The sequence below is a fragment of the Ursus maritimus genome, unplaced genomic scaffold, assembly GCF_017311325.1.
Source record: "Ursus maritimus isolate PB19 unplaced genomic scaffold, ASM1731132v1 scaffold_19, whole genome shotgun sequence".
In the NCBI taxonomy this organism is placed as follows: domain Eukaryota; kingdom Metazoa; phylum Chordata; class Mammalia; order Carnivora; family Ursidae; genus Ursus; species Ursus maritimus.
This window is the reverse complement of record NW_024424341.1, coordinates 27,139,392-27,158,531: the sequence shown is the minus strand read 5'-3', so window position 1 is coordinate 27,158,531 and position 19,140 is coordinate 27,139,392. Positions and strand designations below refer to the sequence as shown.

At 42.8% G+C, this 19,140-nt stretch overlaps 2 protein-coding genes and 1 non-coding gene across 10 annotated transcripts in view; 1 reads left to right on the top strand and 2 right to left on the bottom strand.

Moving 5' to 3' along the window:
• Window positions 1-548: 548 nt before the first annotated feature.
• Window positions 549-19,140, bottom strand: part of ZNF19 (zinc finger protein 19) — a 31,700-nt gene continuing 13,108 nt past the window's right edge. For 4 of the 8 annotated variants that reach the window (XM_040633551.1, XM_040633554.1, XM_040633553.1 and 1 more), the window contains 5 exons: window positions 11,656-12,210; window positions 9,701-9,765; window positions 6,293-6,419; window positions 5,651-5,764; window positions 549-1,990 (listed from right to left, as the gene is read on the bottom strand). In XM_040633551.1, the coding sequence (XP_040489485.1) occupies window positions 885-1,990; window positions 5,651-5,764; window positions 6,293-6,419; window positions 9,701-9,733 (1,380 nt within the window). In that variant the 5' untranslated portion in view covers window positions 9,734-9,765; window positions 11,656-12,210 and the 3' untranslated portion in view covers window positions 549-884. Of the gene's footprint in view, window positions 1,991-5,650; window positions 5,765-6,292; window positions 6,521-9,700; window positions 9,766-11,655; window positions 12,211-19,140 lie in introns of all 8 variants that reach the window. The other 4 variants (XM_008702378.2, XM_008702372.2, XM_040633555.1 and 1 more) reach the window with 4 other exon arrangements.
• Window positions 17,412-17,483, top strand: TRNAR-CCU. The gene has a single exon. It is a non-coding gene; the product is annotated as a tRNA-Arg (tRNA).
• LOC121103435 (zinc finger protein 19-like) lies at window positions 17,909-18,855 on the bottom strand. The gene has a single exon (XM_040633557.1). The coding sequence runs from the start codon at window positions 18,631-18,633 to the stop codon at window positions 18,319-18,321; it is 315 nt and encodes a 104-aa protein (XP_040489491.1). The 5' UTR covers window positions 18,634-18,855; the 3' UTR covers window positions 17,909-18,318.

The following is a 19,140-nucleotide window of genomic DNA, read 5'->3' as shown; positions in this document are numbered from 1 at the left end:
AGGGCAAGGTGGGCATGCTATTCTAGACAAACTGGTAAGTGGCACGCTGTAAATGCTACAACAACCTGGCATTTACCAGTTTAATCCCTAGAATAGCATCCATTCCAAGTAAAAACTGAGTAAACAAAATGAAAGCTTAAAGAGCGGAAGCTATTGGTTTCATAGTTAGGACTTATCTTGAGAATGGACTCCTTGATGCAGACAGTTTTGCAGCAACAACTGAAACTCGTATCACAGAGCGTAAATAGCTAGAACTTCTATATACTGGTACCCTGATGTCGCCCAGGCTCCTGCATTACAATGGGTTTTCCATTCTTGTTACAATCACAGGGCCTGCTGAACTATAGCTAAAGACTTTCCCACACATCATATACATAAAAACATTTCTCCATCAGGTTTGTTTTCCCTGAAGATTTTTGTTACAGTGATAAAGCTCTCTTGCAATGAAAGAAAACCTACCCTAAACTTGGTTGAACAAAAAGACAAAAAAACAAAAAAAAGTTAAACGTGTTGGCTACTGGAACTCAAAAACCCAGCTGTATTTCTGGCTTCAGATATGGTTTAATGTAGTTGTTCAAACAGAAGCTTCAAGGGTGATTGCTCTTCAATTCTGATTTCTCTTTTGCTGTCTTAACTTTCTCCTCAGCCTCCACAAGGATCTAAGAGTTCCTCTCAGCTTTAAGACTAAGGGGGAAAAGAAGAGTATTTCTTTCTATTAGCTCTTGCCAAGTCCCGGGGCTATAACTGGACCATGATGGGTAAACTAGTGATATCTGAACCAACAGCTATGGCTTAGGGGAAGGAATGTGCAGCTGAGCCAGGCCTGTGTCACACATCCTGCTCCCGAGTGGAAGATGAAATCCAAAGGGAAATTTAGTGTACTATTACCAGTAAAAGGGGATGAAAAAATCTGGGAGGCCAAAATGACAAATGTCCAGGACGACAGGTTTCTCTCCGGGGTGTATATGCTCATGATGACCTAGCCTGGAAGAAGTCCTAAAGGTTTTTTCATACTTGACACACTCATGGCGTTTCTCTGCAGTATGGCTTCTTTGATGCTGAAGAAGAGTTCTTTTGCTAGTGAAGATTTTTCCACACGCATCACATAAATAGGAAGACTCCTGAATATGGATCCTTAGATGCCTTTTTAATTGTTCCTGAGCACTAAAGGCTTTTCCACAATCTACACAGTCAAAGGGTTTCTCTTCGCTGTGGACTCTCTGGTGCCGAGTTAGTTTTGTATGAAAATTGAAGGCCTGCCCACATATTTTACAAGAATAAGGCTTTTCCCCTGTGTGAATACGCTGATGTTGGCTAAGATGGGAAGTCCTTCCAAAGCTTTTGCCACACTCATTACATTCATAGGGTTTCTCTCCAGTGTGGATTTTCTGATGTCGAAGTAGTGGTGAATTACCAACAAAAGCTTTTCCACACTCATTACACTCATAAGGTTTCTCCCCAGTGTGGATTCTCTGATGTATAACAAACTCAGAACTACTGGTAAAACTATTTCCACACTCTCCACAGAAATAGGGCCTGTCCCCACTGTGGATTCTCTGATGCCTGATCAGATTTGCATTATCATTAAAGGCTCTCCCACACTCTTCACATTGATAGGGTTTCTCTCCAGTGTGGATTCTCTGGTGCCGAATTAATGAAGAATTTCCATTAAAGGCTTTTCCACACTCATTACACTCAAAGGGTTTCTCCCCGGTGTGGATTCTCTGGTGTCTAACATAGTAAGAAAAATAAGTGAAGCATTTCCCACACTCCTCACATCCGAAGGGTTTTCTTGCACAGTGGATTCCTGGAACCTTTCCTTTAACACTTTTCACTGTGGGGATTTCCCGGTGTTTTTCCAGTTCACAGGTTTCTAGAAAGTTGGCTCCCTGAACAACACTCTTCTGCAAACAATGTGACACTATCGCATCTCTTTCTTCAGAAATTCCCTGTGCTGATGTGGACTCACTGCCAACGTTGGTCTCAGTATCTAATGTAACAGAAAACACAAATGCCACCTGAGAATTATGCTAGAAACAAAACAGCATCAAAAAGTATAGGGCCTTTAGAGATTACTACTACAACCTCCACATTGGACTGCGAGACCAGGCTACTAAAATGAAAGGGCCAAATATCAAACAGAGAACAGTCGAGGAGAAACAGGGTACTGGTATACACAGCACACATCAGACTGCTTACTAAGCTTTTCCAGACTTCTTATTTTTTGAATAACTTCTCTCTGGTACATTCTAGTATTTTCTAACCATATCATACTCATAGGCCTACAAAATATCAGAGGCACAGCCCCTAAGAGCAAGTGGTGACACTAGGGCTAGCAAGACTCAAGACTCAGGGAGTACAACAGAACAGAGCCAGAACATGAAGGTGATGAAGGAAAAAGTTTCTTTTAAAAAATTCATACCCTGTAAATACCCCCAAAGCCCAGAGACACTAAGTATTAAAGACACTAGGCTGTGGCAAGACAGAGAGAGAAGAAAATCACACTCAGAGGTTCTTAACTGCAGGACATTCCCCAAAGGTTGTTAACTGCAAGTCCAAACAGGATAGTGAACTCCCTAAAATTGCTGGCAATTCCTGTCTTGTTATCAGACTCTCACAAAAGTCTGAGTCTCAAACACGCAGAGACTCTATTTGGAAAGGGAAGAATACAGTTTACTTAGATACACCAAGACTGCAAAGTGGTTCTTCTCATTTTAGCAAAAAGAAGACAAACAGCCACCTATAAAATGGCATTTGTACCCCAAGACTGGATACCATTTTACCTCAGTTAAAGTCAATCTATTTTTTTAAAAGATTTTATTTATTTATGTGTCAGAGAGAGAGAGAGCGTGCGCGCACAAGCAGGGGGAGCGGCAGACAGATGGAGAAGCAGGCTCCCTGCTGAGCAAGGAGCCCAATGCTGGGCTCAGTCCCAGGACCCTGGGATCATGACCCAAGCCAAAGGCAGGTGCTTAACTGAGCCACCCAGGTGCTCCAATCTATTTTATATAAAATGTTGGACTAATTTTGTTTTAATGTTAATCTAGGTTATCTGGGACTCATCTGCTCATTAATCAAGTTCATCCTTCAAGCACGAGTTAAATGAGTAAGAGCCCTTGGAGAAAGGCAACGGGAGAAGAGACACTGGAGAGTGAAGTAAACAGGTTAAGGAGCAGTATGGAAGAGATTGATCACAACAACTGAGACCTGGTGGTCTGCTCTCACACCCTGCCTCCTTCTTGCTACTTGGGTGCTCAGTTATAAAACCAGGACTGGGAAATCAATGACCAAAATACTCTTTATTTTCCTGCTGCCCCATAATCTGCCATCATCTAGATCCCCACAGCAGTTCTTCCAAGCCACCACCTTCCTAGGTCTCTAGCCATTGCTGAAAGAACAAAGCTGCCCAGATGCAGTGCCCTCAACATCTTTGCCTTCCATTTCTAAACCCACTCATTCCAAGCCATCCACTGCCCTCTTAATTCTCATGCTTCCCAATCACCCCTGATGCCATCTCCTCCTTTCCCCTGCTACACTGCTCTACCAGATGTATCATCCCTCCTCTTCATCACCAACCTCCTTCTGCAGATCCTCAAATCCACCTGGGCGTAACCAACACCCCATTCACATCCAACTCTTTCTTACAGTAGTGTTTTTCAAACTGCCTACCCATTAGTTGTGAAATTGACACAGTATGTAACTATCAAACACTTTTTAAAATGAAATACACTAGCCTAACCTAGAACAGAATTCACATATATTGCAATGCCAAGGTAAATTTTGTCTCTTAATACTCCAGTCTCAAAGTACATAATGAGTATACAGGGTGGTGATACAAAATGTGATTACTCCTTCTCTACAAAGTATCTACCCTGAAACTCCTACCCTTGGCTTCAGTACCATGTTACCTCTTGGGGATGCTCCTCTGCCTACTTTCTCTTCCCTGTCTCAATAAAATTAAATATCCCTTAATATTTAAGATTCAGCCCTTTTTGCTCTCTGGCTGTCATTTCAATTAAAACTCTGGTAGACTACACTGGCATCTACTCCTGTAGACCTGGTGTTTATCTCAGACTCTATACCTGCCTTCTCTGTGGCCTGCTCTGGCCATCCATTTATACATATTCTAAAGGAACCTCAGACTCTGTGCTCAGATCTGAATTCACATGAATTTAAAAGTTTCTTTTATGTCACAACTTCCCAGTGTTACCTGACTCAACTCTTTGATGGCCAAGTTTTGATAAGATCTGGTCAATGTTAGCTCCACCTGCTCTTTCCTCTTCCATGTTTGCACTGCCACTATCTCCTATCCAATTCACTCACTCAAAAGTTAACACCTGACATAAAGTAACAGTTTAACAAGATTCTATGCCTTCAATTTCCTTCAGGCCAATCCAAAGCACATACTATGTTAATATTTCACAAATACAACCAAATATGGGCTTATGTCACTAGAGGCAAGGTCACTGTGGCAGGGGTCAATGCTCCTGCTCCTTGTTTGTTTTTACCCGCTCTGTCATTTCCTGTTCCCATGCCCTAAGTTCGTTAGGATAGAGCCCTCATGTCCACCACAAACTCTGCATTCTAGGTTTTCCATACAAGGCTGGGTGGGTAAGACACACCAACTCATTCATCTACACCACTGGCTGAGTAAAGGAGGTCAGGGTATACTGTAGACTCTACCAGCCCCAGATTCTAGAAAGTCTTACTTAGGCTTTGAGTCCTAAGCTTCATGCTCTTCCACTGCTTACTAGAAAAGACAAATACTTACAGGTGCTCCAGAAACATTTATTTTAAAATATGCTGCCCAGGTGACTGTCTCTGAACATTAAACTGCAAAATTCTTCCCAACAATTTATTGGACCCTCTACTCCTTTTCTTAAGCCAGATGATCTACCTTCTCTTTTCTCACGTGGGATCCATTGTCATAAGTCAAATTTGGAACATACAGCCCGCCACTGAAGCAGCTTACTTAAGCTTCTAAATGGTAATTTCTCCAACTTCTTCTGGGGTGCTCCCACAGCCCACTACCTATATACCAACAACAGCATTTAACACACTTTTTTTTTTAAGCTCTTTACATTTGTCTCCATAGCATGTATCCTCCAGAGCTTCTTAAACAAAGCTTGGCACGTGGTAAGTACTGAAAACCACCTGTGAACAAAGCCATCCTGTCCAAAGAAGGAGGACCACTGAGACAGGAAATGCCAAAACTCAGAAAGGGGTAATGGATTAAAAAACCACATGAGGGGCGCCTGGGTGGCACAGCGGTTAAGCGTCTGCCTTCGGCTCAGGGCGTGATCCCGGCGTTGTGGGATCGAGGCCCACATCAGGCTCCTCCGCTAGGAGCCTGCTTCTTCCTCTCCCACTCCCCCTGCTTGTATTCCCTCTCTTGCTGGCTGTCTCTATCTCTGTCAAATAAATAAATAAAATCTTTAAAAAAAAAAAAAAAAAAAAAAAAAAAACCACATGAAATTTATTAAGGGGAACTTGTTATCTCGTAAGAGTTAAAATTAACGGGAGAGATTTCATATTTTACTTACTAGGAGAAATCATCCATTTAATTTAAATCCTTCCCAGCATGGTTCATTTTAAAATACATGGCTCTATAAAGCTTCATAGCTGCCAGTTCTAAACCCTCCTCACTTACCTTTACAGATGTCTTTGGTCCTCTCTGCAGATGGGTTATCCTGTGCCTCCAAGCCCCAAGGCAAATTCCCTCCCTCCAGAAGTGAGATCAGGGCAGGTTTGGGAACTGGATATCCTGAAAAGGGGGAGAAAAATGGCATCTTTCAGCTGTGTCAAAAGAAGGAAAACCCCAAGAGCCTCCGTAAGAGTAAGATCCACAGAAGAAGGCTCAGGATTGGGGAAAGCCAAGATATGATAAAGAAACTGAGCATCTGTGATCCCTTCCTACTTAAGAGTATGTAAGTTAGTGAGATCCTCCAAGACACATGCAAACACAGGGAAGGGGTCACACCCTTCCATAGGCAAGTTAAGAACTTAGCTCTGGCAGTGGAAACTATGTATTCCTTACTGTGCAGAGTCCCTTGGAGGACGGGATGCACTCTTACTAGGGCACAATTCCATACATTGCAACCAAACTGACCCAAGATCTCTCCCTACCCACCGACCTTTGAAGTGGGTCATTTGGTTTCAGCCCTAGAGCCACAGAGTGGAGGATACCAGAGAAAATCACTCCCTCTCCACACTGCATACCCAGCCTATTAGAAGAGAATAAGGAAGGAAGTGGAAAGCACAGATCTGAATCCCAGGAGGAAAGCAGCCTTACCCAGGGATGTCAAGTTCCCATAATTCTCCAGCATCACACTTCTGTACAGGGCCTTCTGTGCAGGAGAAAGACCAGCCCATTCTGTTTGGGTGAAGTAGACAGCCACGTCCTTAAAGGTCACCAAATCCTAAAAGAAGAGGTTCCTTCTGTCCCAGAGCCAATTCACTGACTCAGGGCCAAGAATGCAGCGCACAGGAGACAGTATGAGGGAGGGGACCTAACGGATGGCTAATGAGAAAAAGTGAAGGAACTGGATGTTAGACCATTAAATGACTATTTCTACAATCAAAAATCTGAAACTTCTCTAACAGAAGAGCTTCCATTAGGACATGAAATGTACTATTCTAAAACATGGTAACATTTCAAAAACCTTGGAAAATCTCCCATTAATTAAACTTCCTAAAGCAAATTCTTTGGTTTTGTCAATACTTTTTTTTTTTTAAAGATTTTATTTATTTATTTATTTATTTGACAGAGAGAGACAGCCAGCGAGAGAGGGAACACAGGCACGGGGAATGGGAGAGGAAGAAGCAGACTCCCAGCGGAGAAGCCTGATGTGGGGCTCGATCCCAGGACTCTGGGATCACGCCCTGAGCCGAAGGCAGACGCTTAATGACTGAGCCACCCAGGCGCCCCTGGTTTTGTCAATACTTTTAATCTTTTGTTGTTACACCTACAAATGGACATTAGCTTCAACCGGTCTAGACTCCCACTCACAGGCAGCATGTCAGGACCTACCTGTTCCCCCTTCACTGCCTCAGTGCCCAGGTAATCCATCTGTACCGCACAAGTGCTCACTCTGCCCCAAACCTCAAGCCCACCTTAACAAGAAGAGCATCATGGTTGGCTCTGATGAGCCTGTCTCATCCAACCCCATCTGTGCTTGAAAAGCTATACTGCCTATACTTAAAAACGTCTAGCAGAGAGAGCTTATTGCCGCCTGGAGCAGTCTATTCTGACAGACTTCCTGATGGGTCTTCCAGGGAGAATTTGCTTTTGGAATCAATTGCTGCTGGGTAGCTCTTTTAGCTGCTTTTCTTTATATCTCCGAGACAATCTGTAACAGCTTCTACCAACCAAGTCTCAAGATTTTTCACCGGTCCCTCCTTTCCCTTCTCCAATGGCCCCAGTTCTACCTTCCCAGAAAGTGCTAGTATCTGGTTTAGACCCTCTATCTACTCCTCAGACTTTGGTATCAAACTGGTTACCTGAACATGCAATGAATATCCTCCCACCTTCTAATGCTTCAAATGATTCTGCAGATCCCATCTCCCACTAGTTCCAGCACTGCCTCTGACTCCCTGGTGACCTAACATGTCTCACCCACCAACTACACCAAATTTATCTTCCAACCAAAACTGGCTTTTCTAACTCATATAAACTAACTGGCACAATGAGCGACAATTTTGTTTCCCTCTCAGTTAATAGTACCATTTTCAGCCCGGACTCTTACACTAGAACTTGAAATTCACCCTCGACTAACTAACTCCAGTCACTGCTCATTTCTCACGTGCAGTTGGTAATCAGATCCTGCCAGTTTCATTGCCTCAGTATTTCTGGAATCTGACTCTTCCTCACCATCATACAATCAGTATACAAGTTCAACAGCTGGGGACACTTAAACAGCCCCAATTCCAGGCTGTCCTATACCGAATCCATCCTGTGCCAGCACATACCATTATCTATTTAAAATGACAATGTGACCCAGTAAACTCAATGACTTAATGACTCAGCATTAACTACAACAGTGGTTCTTAAAGTGTGGTCCCAAGAGCAGAAGCAGCAGCAGCAAGAGGAGCAAGAAGAGGAAGAGGAGGACAAGCAGGAGGAGCAGGAGGAGCAGCAGCAGCTGCAGCAGGAGCAGCAGCAACATCACCTGAGAACTTTTTGGAAAGCAACCTGGTAGGCCCCACCTGAGAGCAATTTATGCTTTTTTTTTTTTTAAGATTTTATTTATTTATTTGACAGACATAGAGACAGCCAGCGAGAGAGGGAACATAAGCAGGGGGAGCGGGAGAGGAAGAAGCAGGCTCATAGCTGAAGAACCTGATGTGGGGCTTGATCCCATAACGCCGGGATCATGCCCTGAGCTGAAGGCAGGCGCTTAACCGCTGTGCCACCCAGGCGCCCCAGCAATTTATGCTTTAATGAGCATTCCAGGTGATTCTGGAGCACACTAAAGTTTGAGAACCCTGGACTAGAGGATAAAATCAAAGTTCAGGAAACTGAGCTACCTCAGGTGGTAAGTAGTGAGAGGGAGGCATGAGACTGTACATGGAGAAACTAGCTGGAGTGCTCTGCCAACAAAATCCCAGAGAAGGAATGACAACCCCTGAATGATGGCAATATCAAATATGGGACAAATGGAAGAGATAGCAGGTGGGAGTTGGACTTGGTGCCTCTCTAGAAGTGCTGTCGAGGGAGAATGAGTCAACAACTGCTCAGCAATCTGGAAACTGAGTGGTCAGAACTGCGATATGGTGGTACCAGTGACTCACTATACTTACAGAAGATCAGAAGAGGGTGGAAGCTATAGGGAAGATACTGCATCAATTAAAGTCGGGGAGAAGGACCTGCCAGATGTCAGAAATCCAGGACAGGGACTTGGGATACGGTTCATGGATGCTAAGTTATTGGGTAAATAAGTCCCAGGAAGAGGAAATGGTAATCAACACCTAGCAACTCCCCAGTCAAAAAGTGAGCTACAACTCAAGAACTCAATTTCCCACTCCCACAAATGTAAGGTACTGTATGTTCACTTTACAGATGAAGACCATTAAAATACAGAGTTCAAGTGATTGGCTCAAGACCACAGAGGCCTGATGGGATCCCTAAATTCAGGTGTCCTATCCTAGTGCAGATTTTCTCCAGTATAGTCTGTTGGTGCCTCGTCTTAGCCAGCAGCACTGACCTGAAGGACGATATATTTTCCCTGATTATGAAGCCCAAACTCTTTTAAGAGGACAAAGGCTAGAGATCCCCTTTTCTTGTCTTTCTCCTACTGGCCCTCTGCCCCACCTCCCAAGAACCTTGCAACCTCACTGATCTCGATCACTCCCACTGAACACCGGATACTTCTACCACCAACCCGAGTCTCTCACTCTCAGAGATCCCTCCATGGGAGTCCCTACTGAACCTGGGGGCTCTCTAGCTCAGCAGAGATCCTTGGAGAACAGGAGACTGTACTTCTGAGTTCCCAGACATTCTCTCCAGCCAATGTTTGCAGGGCTTCCTGCTGCTTAGTAGCTCACCATCAGCTTTTTCCCCAACACCCAATCCTACCGGAGAGAATCAAGAGATGCCTTCCTGCTGCTTTGGTTCTAAGAGTCTTGACAGAATTATCCCTCTCATGCTCCATTTCCTTCAAATTATATCTCTGAAGGCTAACCTGAGGGAGTCACAGCTCACCTGGTGCCAGGCGTTCAGGGGCATGGTTGCCATCACCTGGGCTTCCTCTCAGTGAAGGGCAGGGGCTGAGGGAAGAAGCAAAGAGAACCATGAGTGAGCTTGGCCCAGTCAAAGGCTCTCCTTAAACCAACAAACCTGTGACCAGAAAAAAAATAGCAGCCATCATTTACCCAATGCCCCTTAGATAAGTGGCATATCTTTCTTCTTTCAACCCACACCACACAGTGAAGTTTGAATTCAGAGAAAACAGATTTTGAAAGGGTAAGTAACTTGCCCTTGGGCACCAGAGCCTGTACCACCATCAAGCCATGCTGCCTGTCCTGGGTAAGACGTAAGCACAGGGGGAATAGGAGTACACAAAGTAAAACAAGCAAAAACCAAAAACCAAACCAAAACAAAAGCAAAACCTAACAAGAAGAAACCAGACCTTTATTTTTAACAAAAAACTCTGGGGTGCCTGGGTGGCTCAATCGGTTAAGCGTATGGCACTTGATTTCAGCTCAGGTTGTGGGATCCAGTCCCACTTTAGGTTCCCCTCTCGGTGCAGAGTGTGTCTGTCCCTCTCCCTCTGCTCCTCCCCCTGCTGGCACTCTTACGCTCTGTCAAAAACATAAGTAAGTTAAATTAAATTTAATAACGTTTACTGAGAAACTTAAAAAGTAAAAAAAAAAAAAGGAGGAGGAGGAGGAGGAAAAGGTTCTTGGATGTAAAATACATATCCCTTCATTCAGTCTCCACTTTAATCCTCCGAATTTTCTTTTTCCTAAATGAGAAAACAAGGCTATGAGAATAATTTTCTTTACCAAGGTCACAAGGTGGGAGATTAACTTGGATTCCAACCAGAAGTGCCAGATTCCAAAGGCCACATTTCCAGTTAACTACACTAGATCACTTCCAGTCATAATCCCAAAAGGATCTATTTTAGAACTTGATAAAGTGATTTGGAGGTTAATACGATACAGTCACCAAGAAAATTCAGAGAAAGTCTTCCTTTTCTTAGATCTTGGGGTAGGCATCTTTTTGTTCACCACTCCATTCATCACCCAGTGATGACCAAAACTGATTAGGAAAGGACCCTAAAAGGCCACCTCAACATGCCAAAATGCTGGGTTATTACTTTAATTATATCATCCCCTACAGACACTTTGTATTATTGCTAAGCAGTCATATTCTGCCCAAAAGCCAGCATCTTCCCTAACCTCACTGCATGCTGTAATTTCCTGCTCGCTTCATCTTGTGCCACCCTCCTCCTTTGTTTAGCCACTCTGGCCTTCCTTCCATTCTCTCTCCTGTGCTACCTCAGGGCCTTTGTACCTGCTGTTGCCGCTGTATGAACTACTCTTCTTCAACCTTAGGACCTTTGTAACTGATACTGTCTGCCTACAACACTCTCCAGCAGCCTGACCCTTCCTCACCTAAGTAATACTAAATCATCCTTTAGATCCTGCTCTACAAACTGGGTCAGCTTCCCATGTTAAAGACTCCACTTATACTGTGTTCACTTTATACCACGTCTCCCAGTTTGAGATTATACACTTGCACTAATTTGTGCTATTTTCACTCAACAAACATTTATCATATACTTCATTCATTCCAGGCCAAGTGTGAGATACTGTGGAAAGAGGAAAAACGGGTGTGACCTTCTGTCATGGAGCTTTGTCTAGACTAAAGGAAAGACATAATCAAAGATTCTCATAAATAACTTCAAGATCACAATTGTGATTAGTGCCGGAGGAATCCATCCTTGATGGGAACTAGGTTAAAAACGCACGTTCAGGAGGTGAAAAGCCAAGAAGGCTGTAGCAGAGCCGAGGAGAGTGTGCTGCAAAACTAGGATGCAGAAGTTGCAGAAGATGAAGCCATGCAGGGACCTGTGCACACGCTAAGGAGTCGGTCTTCGGCCGCAATGCAACAGGACGCAGCTACTGGGTTACAAACAGGTCGAGTGAACCCACCAGGTTTGACTACTACGAGACTTTCCCAGTAAACTGAAAGCTCCCTGAGGGCGGGGCCCACTCTCGGCTCCTTCACAGCCGCATCCCGGGAACTTGGAGCAGCAGGTGCCGTTCAGCGGCCGTAAGTAGTGGCTGGCCCAACCGGCAGGGCTCTGCAGCTGTGTCGGGCACACAGGGCGTCTCCTTTCCGTCCACAGCCTCCTTGCCCCAAAGCGGCCGCCGCGGGCTGGGACGAGCGAAGGCACCCGAGGGAGGACGGGACTGGCCGGCAGGCAGCCTCCGCCTCCCTCCACCGCCGCTTCAGGGACGCAGAGAGCGGCGTCCTCCACAGGCGAAGGGTGCACCTCTAGCGGAGACAACCCGGCCACAAAGCCCACCACTCACCTCAGAAAAGGAGCAATGAGCAGCGGGACCGGAAGCGCGTCACCGCGCGGGCCGCGTCGCCCAAGCCTCACGTGCTTCCTCTCTAGGACGTCAGAGCGCGCAGCTCGGTGGTCCCTGGCTTCTTGCCCCAGGTGGGCGGGCGGGGCTTCTTAACCTGAGGTCCTCGGAGACCTTGAATGGCAGAAAAAGTTGACTGCTGTTTTCGCTGATCTCTAACTGAAATTTAGCATTTCCTTCAATTATGTGTTGGCAACAAGCCACAGTACTATCAGCAGTACCTGTGATTTTGTCACCAATAGAAAACACATTTTCATATCACATCACAGCTGATGCAGGTATCTCAAAATACAAGCTATTCTCATCCCTAATTTGAAATAATCATCGTTATCAGGGCTCACCGTTAGATCTTGTCATTTCATTTCACCACAGTGGTAAAGACACACTAATATTAATGTATCACGGATCTATTTTTTAAACCATTTAACTCTAATAGAACCAGTTTCAGAGTGGTCCACAGATGTCATCACAATGCCAAAAAGCTAGTTAGGCAAAAAAAAAAAAAACAACAAAAAAAACCTGTCCTCCTTAGGGGTAAAGATCCAGTCACATTCAGAAAGACCAGGATTGTGAAGGGATACTATTTTAGAACTATGTAGGAAGTGAAAACAGTGGAGATTTTTTAAAAGACTTAATAACAGATATGAGGAGAGGGAGCAATCTATTCTAGCCATAAAGTTTGGGTGACCTGATAGATGAAGGTGTCATTAACTAAGATTCAGTTAATTAAGAAACTCAGGAAGAGGAGCTGGTTTCAGGCAGGAAGATTACAGAATTTGGTTTTAGAAATACTGAATACGGACACACTTTATTAAAATGTAATTCACATCCCATACAATTCATCCATCTAAAGTACATAACTTAGTAGTTTTTGCTATATTCACACAATTGCACAACCATCACCACAATCTATTTTAGAACATTTCATCATTTCTAAGAAGAAACCCCCTAACTATCAGCACTACCACTCACTTTCCATCTTCCCCATGATAGGCAGAATAATGTTTCCCTCAAAGATGTCTGGAACTTGTATGTTAGGTTACATAACAAAGAAACATTAAGGTTGCAGCTGGAATTAAGTTGCTTATCAGCTAATTTGAAAATAAGATTATCCTGGATTATCTAGATGGGACCAATGTAATCATAAGAGTCCTTAAAAGTGGAAGAGTTCACTGGAAGAGAGAACCACAGAGGTGACAGATTGAGCGAAACTTGTCCCAACATTGCTGGCTTTGAAGCTGAAGGAAAAGAGCCACGAATCAAGAAAAGTGGTCTCTAGAAAATGGAAAAGGCAAGAAAATAAAGTCTCTCGTTAGCCAACACTTTGAATTTAGCCCAGTGAAACCCATTCTGGACTTCTGACTTCTAGAACTGTAAGATAATAAATAAATAGAATAAATGTGTGTTAGGTCACTGTTTGTGGTAATTTGTTACAGCAGGAACAGAAAATTAATACAACCTCCATGTGAAGCTTTCCTTCATTCCCAGACAACTACTGATCTACTTTCTGACTGTACAGACTTGCCTATTCTGGGCATTTACATCATATAATATCCATTAAATCTGGACATGAAACAAAAAGTCCTTATTCTTGGTAATTTTATTAGTCTTTAGAATAATGGAAACTTATGTGTTTGTTCAGTGGCCAAGACTTTGGGAAGAGCTTGATTTTTTGCTTGGGGAAGGGGGTTGCTATACTTTTAACCTGCACAAACCCTCAACAAAAATAAAGACTACCCCAATGAGGAGAAATGTTTCAACTATCGGTGGTAAATGACCACTCCCAGCAGAGAAGCAGTGTGATTTGAGTTGTATTTTGAAATGCTTTAGACAAACTACATACTGTGCCACCTTTCAACCCCGGCCATGAGCATTAGCAAGTGCTCCCTACCAAGGCTTGAACTTTTAGGTGCCCTGTTTCTCCATGATATTTTATTGATTTTTATAAAGTCTTTTTTTTCCCTTCAAATCATTTAGCAAATATAGCAAGATTATTGTCACAGGTGAATGGTGGGTGAACAATTACTGTTACAACTGACTCATAGGGAAGAATTAGAAGTTAAACAGTGTTACTTATTTCCTGCATAGTCACATTTTATGAATCAGAGTGCATACTACCCTTCATATTTAGAGAGAAATTCAGTAGGATTCTGCTATCTGGGTTTCCCTGACCGAGACTCTAATCCAATGTCCTTAGGACCTTTAGAATGGGGAAAAGCTAGCCATCCTGAAATCCTTTTTGCTTAAATGGTGAGTAATTTCCACTCCCAGTTGTCCACACAATATTCCAGTGAGTCTTCCGGATTAATAAGTAGCTAATTGGTGCTGTTCCATTGTATTACTTACAAGAAAATGTATACTCATACCCAGGTCTACTGTGGTATCTACCATCAAACATAATTATCTTAAAACCTCCGCCACTCCTCAGATTCCACTGGGAGCCACCTTCTCTCCTGGTCGCCTCACGGCCTGAATACCCGGCTCTCCCTCTAACTTCTATGTTGTCTATCTTTAATTTAGACTAAGAGCACTTTAAGTCGGGGGACCCAGAAGATAGCATATGATCATGGCCCATTTGCTGTTATTCCTGACTTTAAAGTGGTGGGGGAAAATATCAACTTCTCTCCCAGCTCTCTGAAAAGCCTAGCCACAAATGGACTGAAGTTATAGTGGAACTTGAGTTTCACGCACAAAACCTGGCTGCCCAAAAAGGTAGAGTTAAACTCAATGTTTTGCTGCAGTGGCTACAATGACATAGGATTTGATGTGGATTGTTTCCTTGCAGCTGGAAAGATACTGAATAGTGACAGAAAGAATGCCTTCCTTCCAATATTGGGTACAAGGCAGGTATGTCTGTTCTTACACTACTATTCAACACCGTACTGGGAGTCCTAACAAGTACAAGAAGGCCAGAAAAAGAAATAAAGAGCATACAGATTGGAAAGGAAGAATAAAACCGTTACTATTTGCAAGAGGACATAACTATCTACATAGAAAATCCCAGGGCGCCTGGTTGGTTCAGTCGGTTAAGCGTCTGCCTTTGGCTCAGGTCATGATCCCAGCATCCTGGGATCGAGCCCCATGTGGGGCTCCCTGCTCAGCAGGAAGCCTGCTTCTCCCTCTCCCTCTGCCTGCAGCTCCCCCTGCTTGTGCTCTCTCTCTCTCTCTTTTTGTCAAATAAATAAATAAAATTTTTTTAAAAAGAAAGAAAAGAAAATCCCAAAGAATCTACAAAATCTCCTAGAACCTACAAGTTAGTTTAGCAAGGTCATGGAACTAAAGTCATGGTACAAAAAAGAAAAAAATCAATTGTTGGAAACTGAAATTTCTGATAATAAAATTTCCTATGATACAATACAATTTTAATAAATTTTCAAAATAGTATTTAATAATAGCACAAAAAATTATAAAATATTTAGGTATAACTCTAACAAAATACCTCCAAGATATGCATGCTGAAAACTACAAAATAAGGACAAATGAAAGAATACCTAATAAACAGAGAGAGATGGTGTTCATTGACTGAAATATTGTTGTCAATTTTCCCCAACTGAGTTATACATTCAAAGCAATCCAATCAAAATCCCAGCAAGACCTTTTGTAGATGTCAACAAAATGATTCAATCGTATGTCAATCATACAATAAAGCTAAAAAAAACAACAACACTGGAGACAGGGGGGCAATACTGTGCAATGGTTAGCGCAAGGGCTCTGAACTCAGACCACCTGCGGTTTGAGTCTCTGCTCTTGCACCTATTAGCTGTATCTTTGGGAAACCTACTTAACCTCTCTGTTCTTCAATTTCCTAACTGGAACAAGATAAAAGTATCTACTTCAGAGGCTGCTGGGAGGATCCAGGTAAGGGGGATTACCTAGCATAGGAAAGCACACATAACATTACTGGTTATTAGTGTTAAGAACAGCTATCACAAATAAAAGGCTAATATTCTGTTGGGGAGGCAACAACTGAAACAAACCAACCTTGACTCGAGTGACTTCAATCATTTCTTTGCCTGAATCACTTTGGTATGTCCGCACAATTTTAAGTCTATTACTAAAAGATGACCTTCCAGTGTCTTTCCTACTGGGCAGGTTGCTGTCCAATAAGGAGATGGTAAAGCTGTCTTCTCAGGGCAAGATTTCAGACAGGAATTGAGAGAAGTAGATGACAGTACAAGGAGGCATGGGACATAACAAGGCACAGACTGACATGCATGCAAAGAGGAGGATTTGCTCCTTATTTTTTAAAAAAACACACCTTTAGGATCTCTCTAGATCAGTGGAGACAATTTTGATTTTCATGACTGGAGTCAGGCAGAGTGTTAAAAATAGTATCTAGAGGGTAGAGGTCAGTGGGTAAGCTAAACATCCTATAATGCAGAGGACAGCACCAACAAAAAATTATCAGTTCCCAAATGTGGACAGTGTCAAGTTTGAGAAACCCTGCTTTAGATGGATAACCAAGGCCATTTCCTTGGTTATTAAGAGTCCCCTAACCAAATCAAAGGTCATGGCAGCCATGCTATTTTAGGCACTATAAGGATGAATGTCAAGCCTTTGCATCCAAATATATGAGTAATAGAAACTCTTCATATAGATTTTGTCGACCAACAAATTTAGGAATGCCAAGGAACATATATTGAAAGTATTTTTTTAAATAGGATACATAGTCTGGGTTAATGATTTGTAAATATCAGTAAGAAATTTTAAATTACCAACATTGGTTCAAGAAGAAATAGTGTAATTCGATCAATGCCATAGAAGGAACTGACAAAGTAATCAAAGATCTCTTTTCCTCCTCACTACCCCCAACAAAAGCAACTGGCCCAGCCAGCTTTAATAAGTGGACTTTTCCCCAAATTTCCAAGGAACAGATAGCTTCTACGCTTTTGAAATTGTTCTGAAGTACAGAAAAGGAACAGCCTTCTAGATATTTTTAGCAATCTCATATAACTTAATTCCCAAATCTTGACAGAGATGGAAAAAAATTACAGGACAAACACACATACGAATATAGATGACAGTATCCTAAATATATTAACAAATACTACCCACCAAGATCTAAAGAAATGTGTACTACCATATCCAACTAAGATTATGAGAATATGACTAAATATTAGGAAAACATTAGTATAATTAACTATATATAGGTCAAAAGGAAACATCCTTTAAGATTTAAAAGAAGATTAAAAATTCAGCATCCACTTCTGTCAGAAACTGAGCAGGAAGTAAACAAGGCTTTCCATTTAATACATGCATCTTCCCTACAGAATATTCGTTGACAGAGATTTAGTTTTATAGTAACTTGAGGGAACGCCTGGCTGGCTCAGTTGGTAGAACATGTGACTCCTGATCTCAGGTCGTGAGTTTGAGTCCCACGTTAGGCACGGAGCCTATTAAAAATAAAGCAAACAAAGCAAAGTACCTATAGTAACTTGAAATTTTCATTACAGCGCTTAAATTGCTGCAACTTCCATCCCTTTGGGATACCCGAATGTTAACCTGGCTTAACTGAGGGTTAATGGCTTTCCCACATTCATATTACTTGTTTGCCTCTGCACAAACCATCAGAATCACACCTATAGCATTTCCAACATATCACACATATGAAAGGTTTATTCATACCATGGACTCAGGGATGCCAAATCAAGTTTATGTTAACTCCGAAGGTTCTGAAATATGTAAGACATAGAGATGGCTCAGTATCAGCAAGGAAAGAAAACCCAACTCAAAACTACTTATGCAAACACTGAAATTTATTGATTCATGTCACTGAAAAACTCAGCGGTAGATTTGGTTCTCTCCATTTCTCTCTTATCTGCAGGGCTGGCCTCTTTTCACCCTTCCTGACAGATCAAGGCTAACATCTGAGCCCAGCAGAATAATATGCTGCTTCCTGGTAGGTTCTGCACCTGATTGGATGAACCTGGTCACCTGAACCCATCACTGTGGCAGGGGGAAGGAACAGTATAGATGGGCTAGACTAGACCCCAAGTTCCACCCTTGCCGTGAGGAAGAGAGCCCCACCTATATACCACATCAACTGTTGAGGGCTGAGTGGCTTTCCAAAAAAAGCAGGGCAGTAATTGCCATGAAAAGGGGGTAAAAAATGCTGGGAGGCCAAAGGAACCAAGGTCCAGGACAGGCCTCTCTCTAGGGTGAGCATAGCATGATGATGTAGCTGGGAGGAAGTCCTAAAGGTTTTCCCACATTTGAAAACACTCATAGTTTCTCTCCACTGTGGATTCTCTGATGCCGACTTAATGTTGGCTTAACAGCAAAAGCTTTTCCACACTCATTACACTCATAAGGTTTCTCCCCAGTGTGGATTCTCTGGTGTATCACCAACTCAGAACTACTGGGGAAGCCATTTCCACACTCCTTGTAGACATAAGGCCTGTCCCCACCGTGGATTCTCTGATGCCTGATCAGATTTGCACTATTATTAAAGGCTCCCCCACATTCCTCACACTGATAGGGTTTCTTCCCAGTGTGGATTCTCTGGTGTCTAACATAGTAAGAAAAAAGCTGAAGCATCTCCCACACTCCTCACATCTGAAGGGTTTTCTTGCACAGAGGATTCTCTCATCCTTTCTTTTAGTATTTTTCACTGTGGGGATTTCCTGGTGGTTCTCCAGTTCACATGTTTCTGGAAAGTCACTTTCCTAAGAAACATTCTGTGGCAACCCATGTGATATTATCACATCTCTTCAGAAATTTCCTGAGTTGATGTGGACTCACTGTCAATGTTGGTCTCAGCATCTGACATGAAAAATGGAAGACACATGCCACCTGAGAATTATACTGGAAACAACAGAGCACTGAAATTATAGAGCCTGTGAAAATTACTATTCCAACCTCCATGTAGCCTGCCAGAAATATAAACCTATTAAACCAGAAGAGCCAAATATGACAGAGGCAGAAGGTAGTAGCTGTGGAATAGGAAATGAGATTTTGAACCCAGGTCACTACACTTTCTAACACAAAAGACTGCTTCCTAAGCTTCTCCGGACCTGTATGTCCCCAATAACTTGTGACTTCATA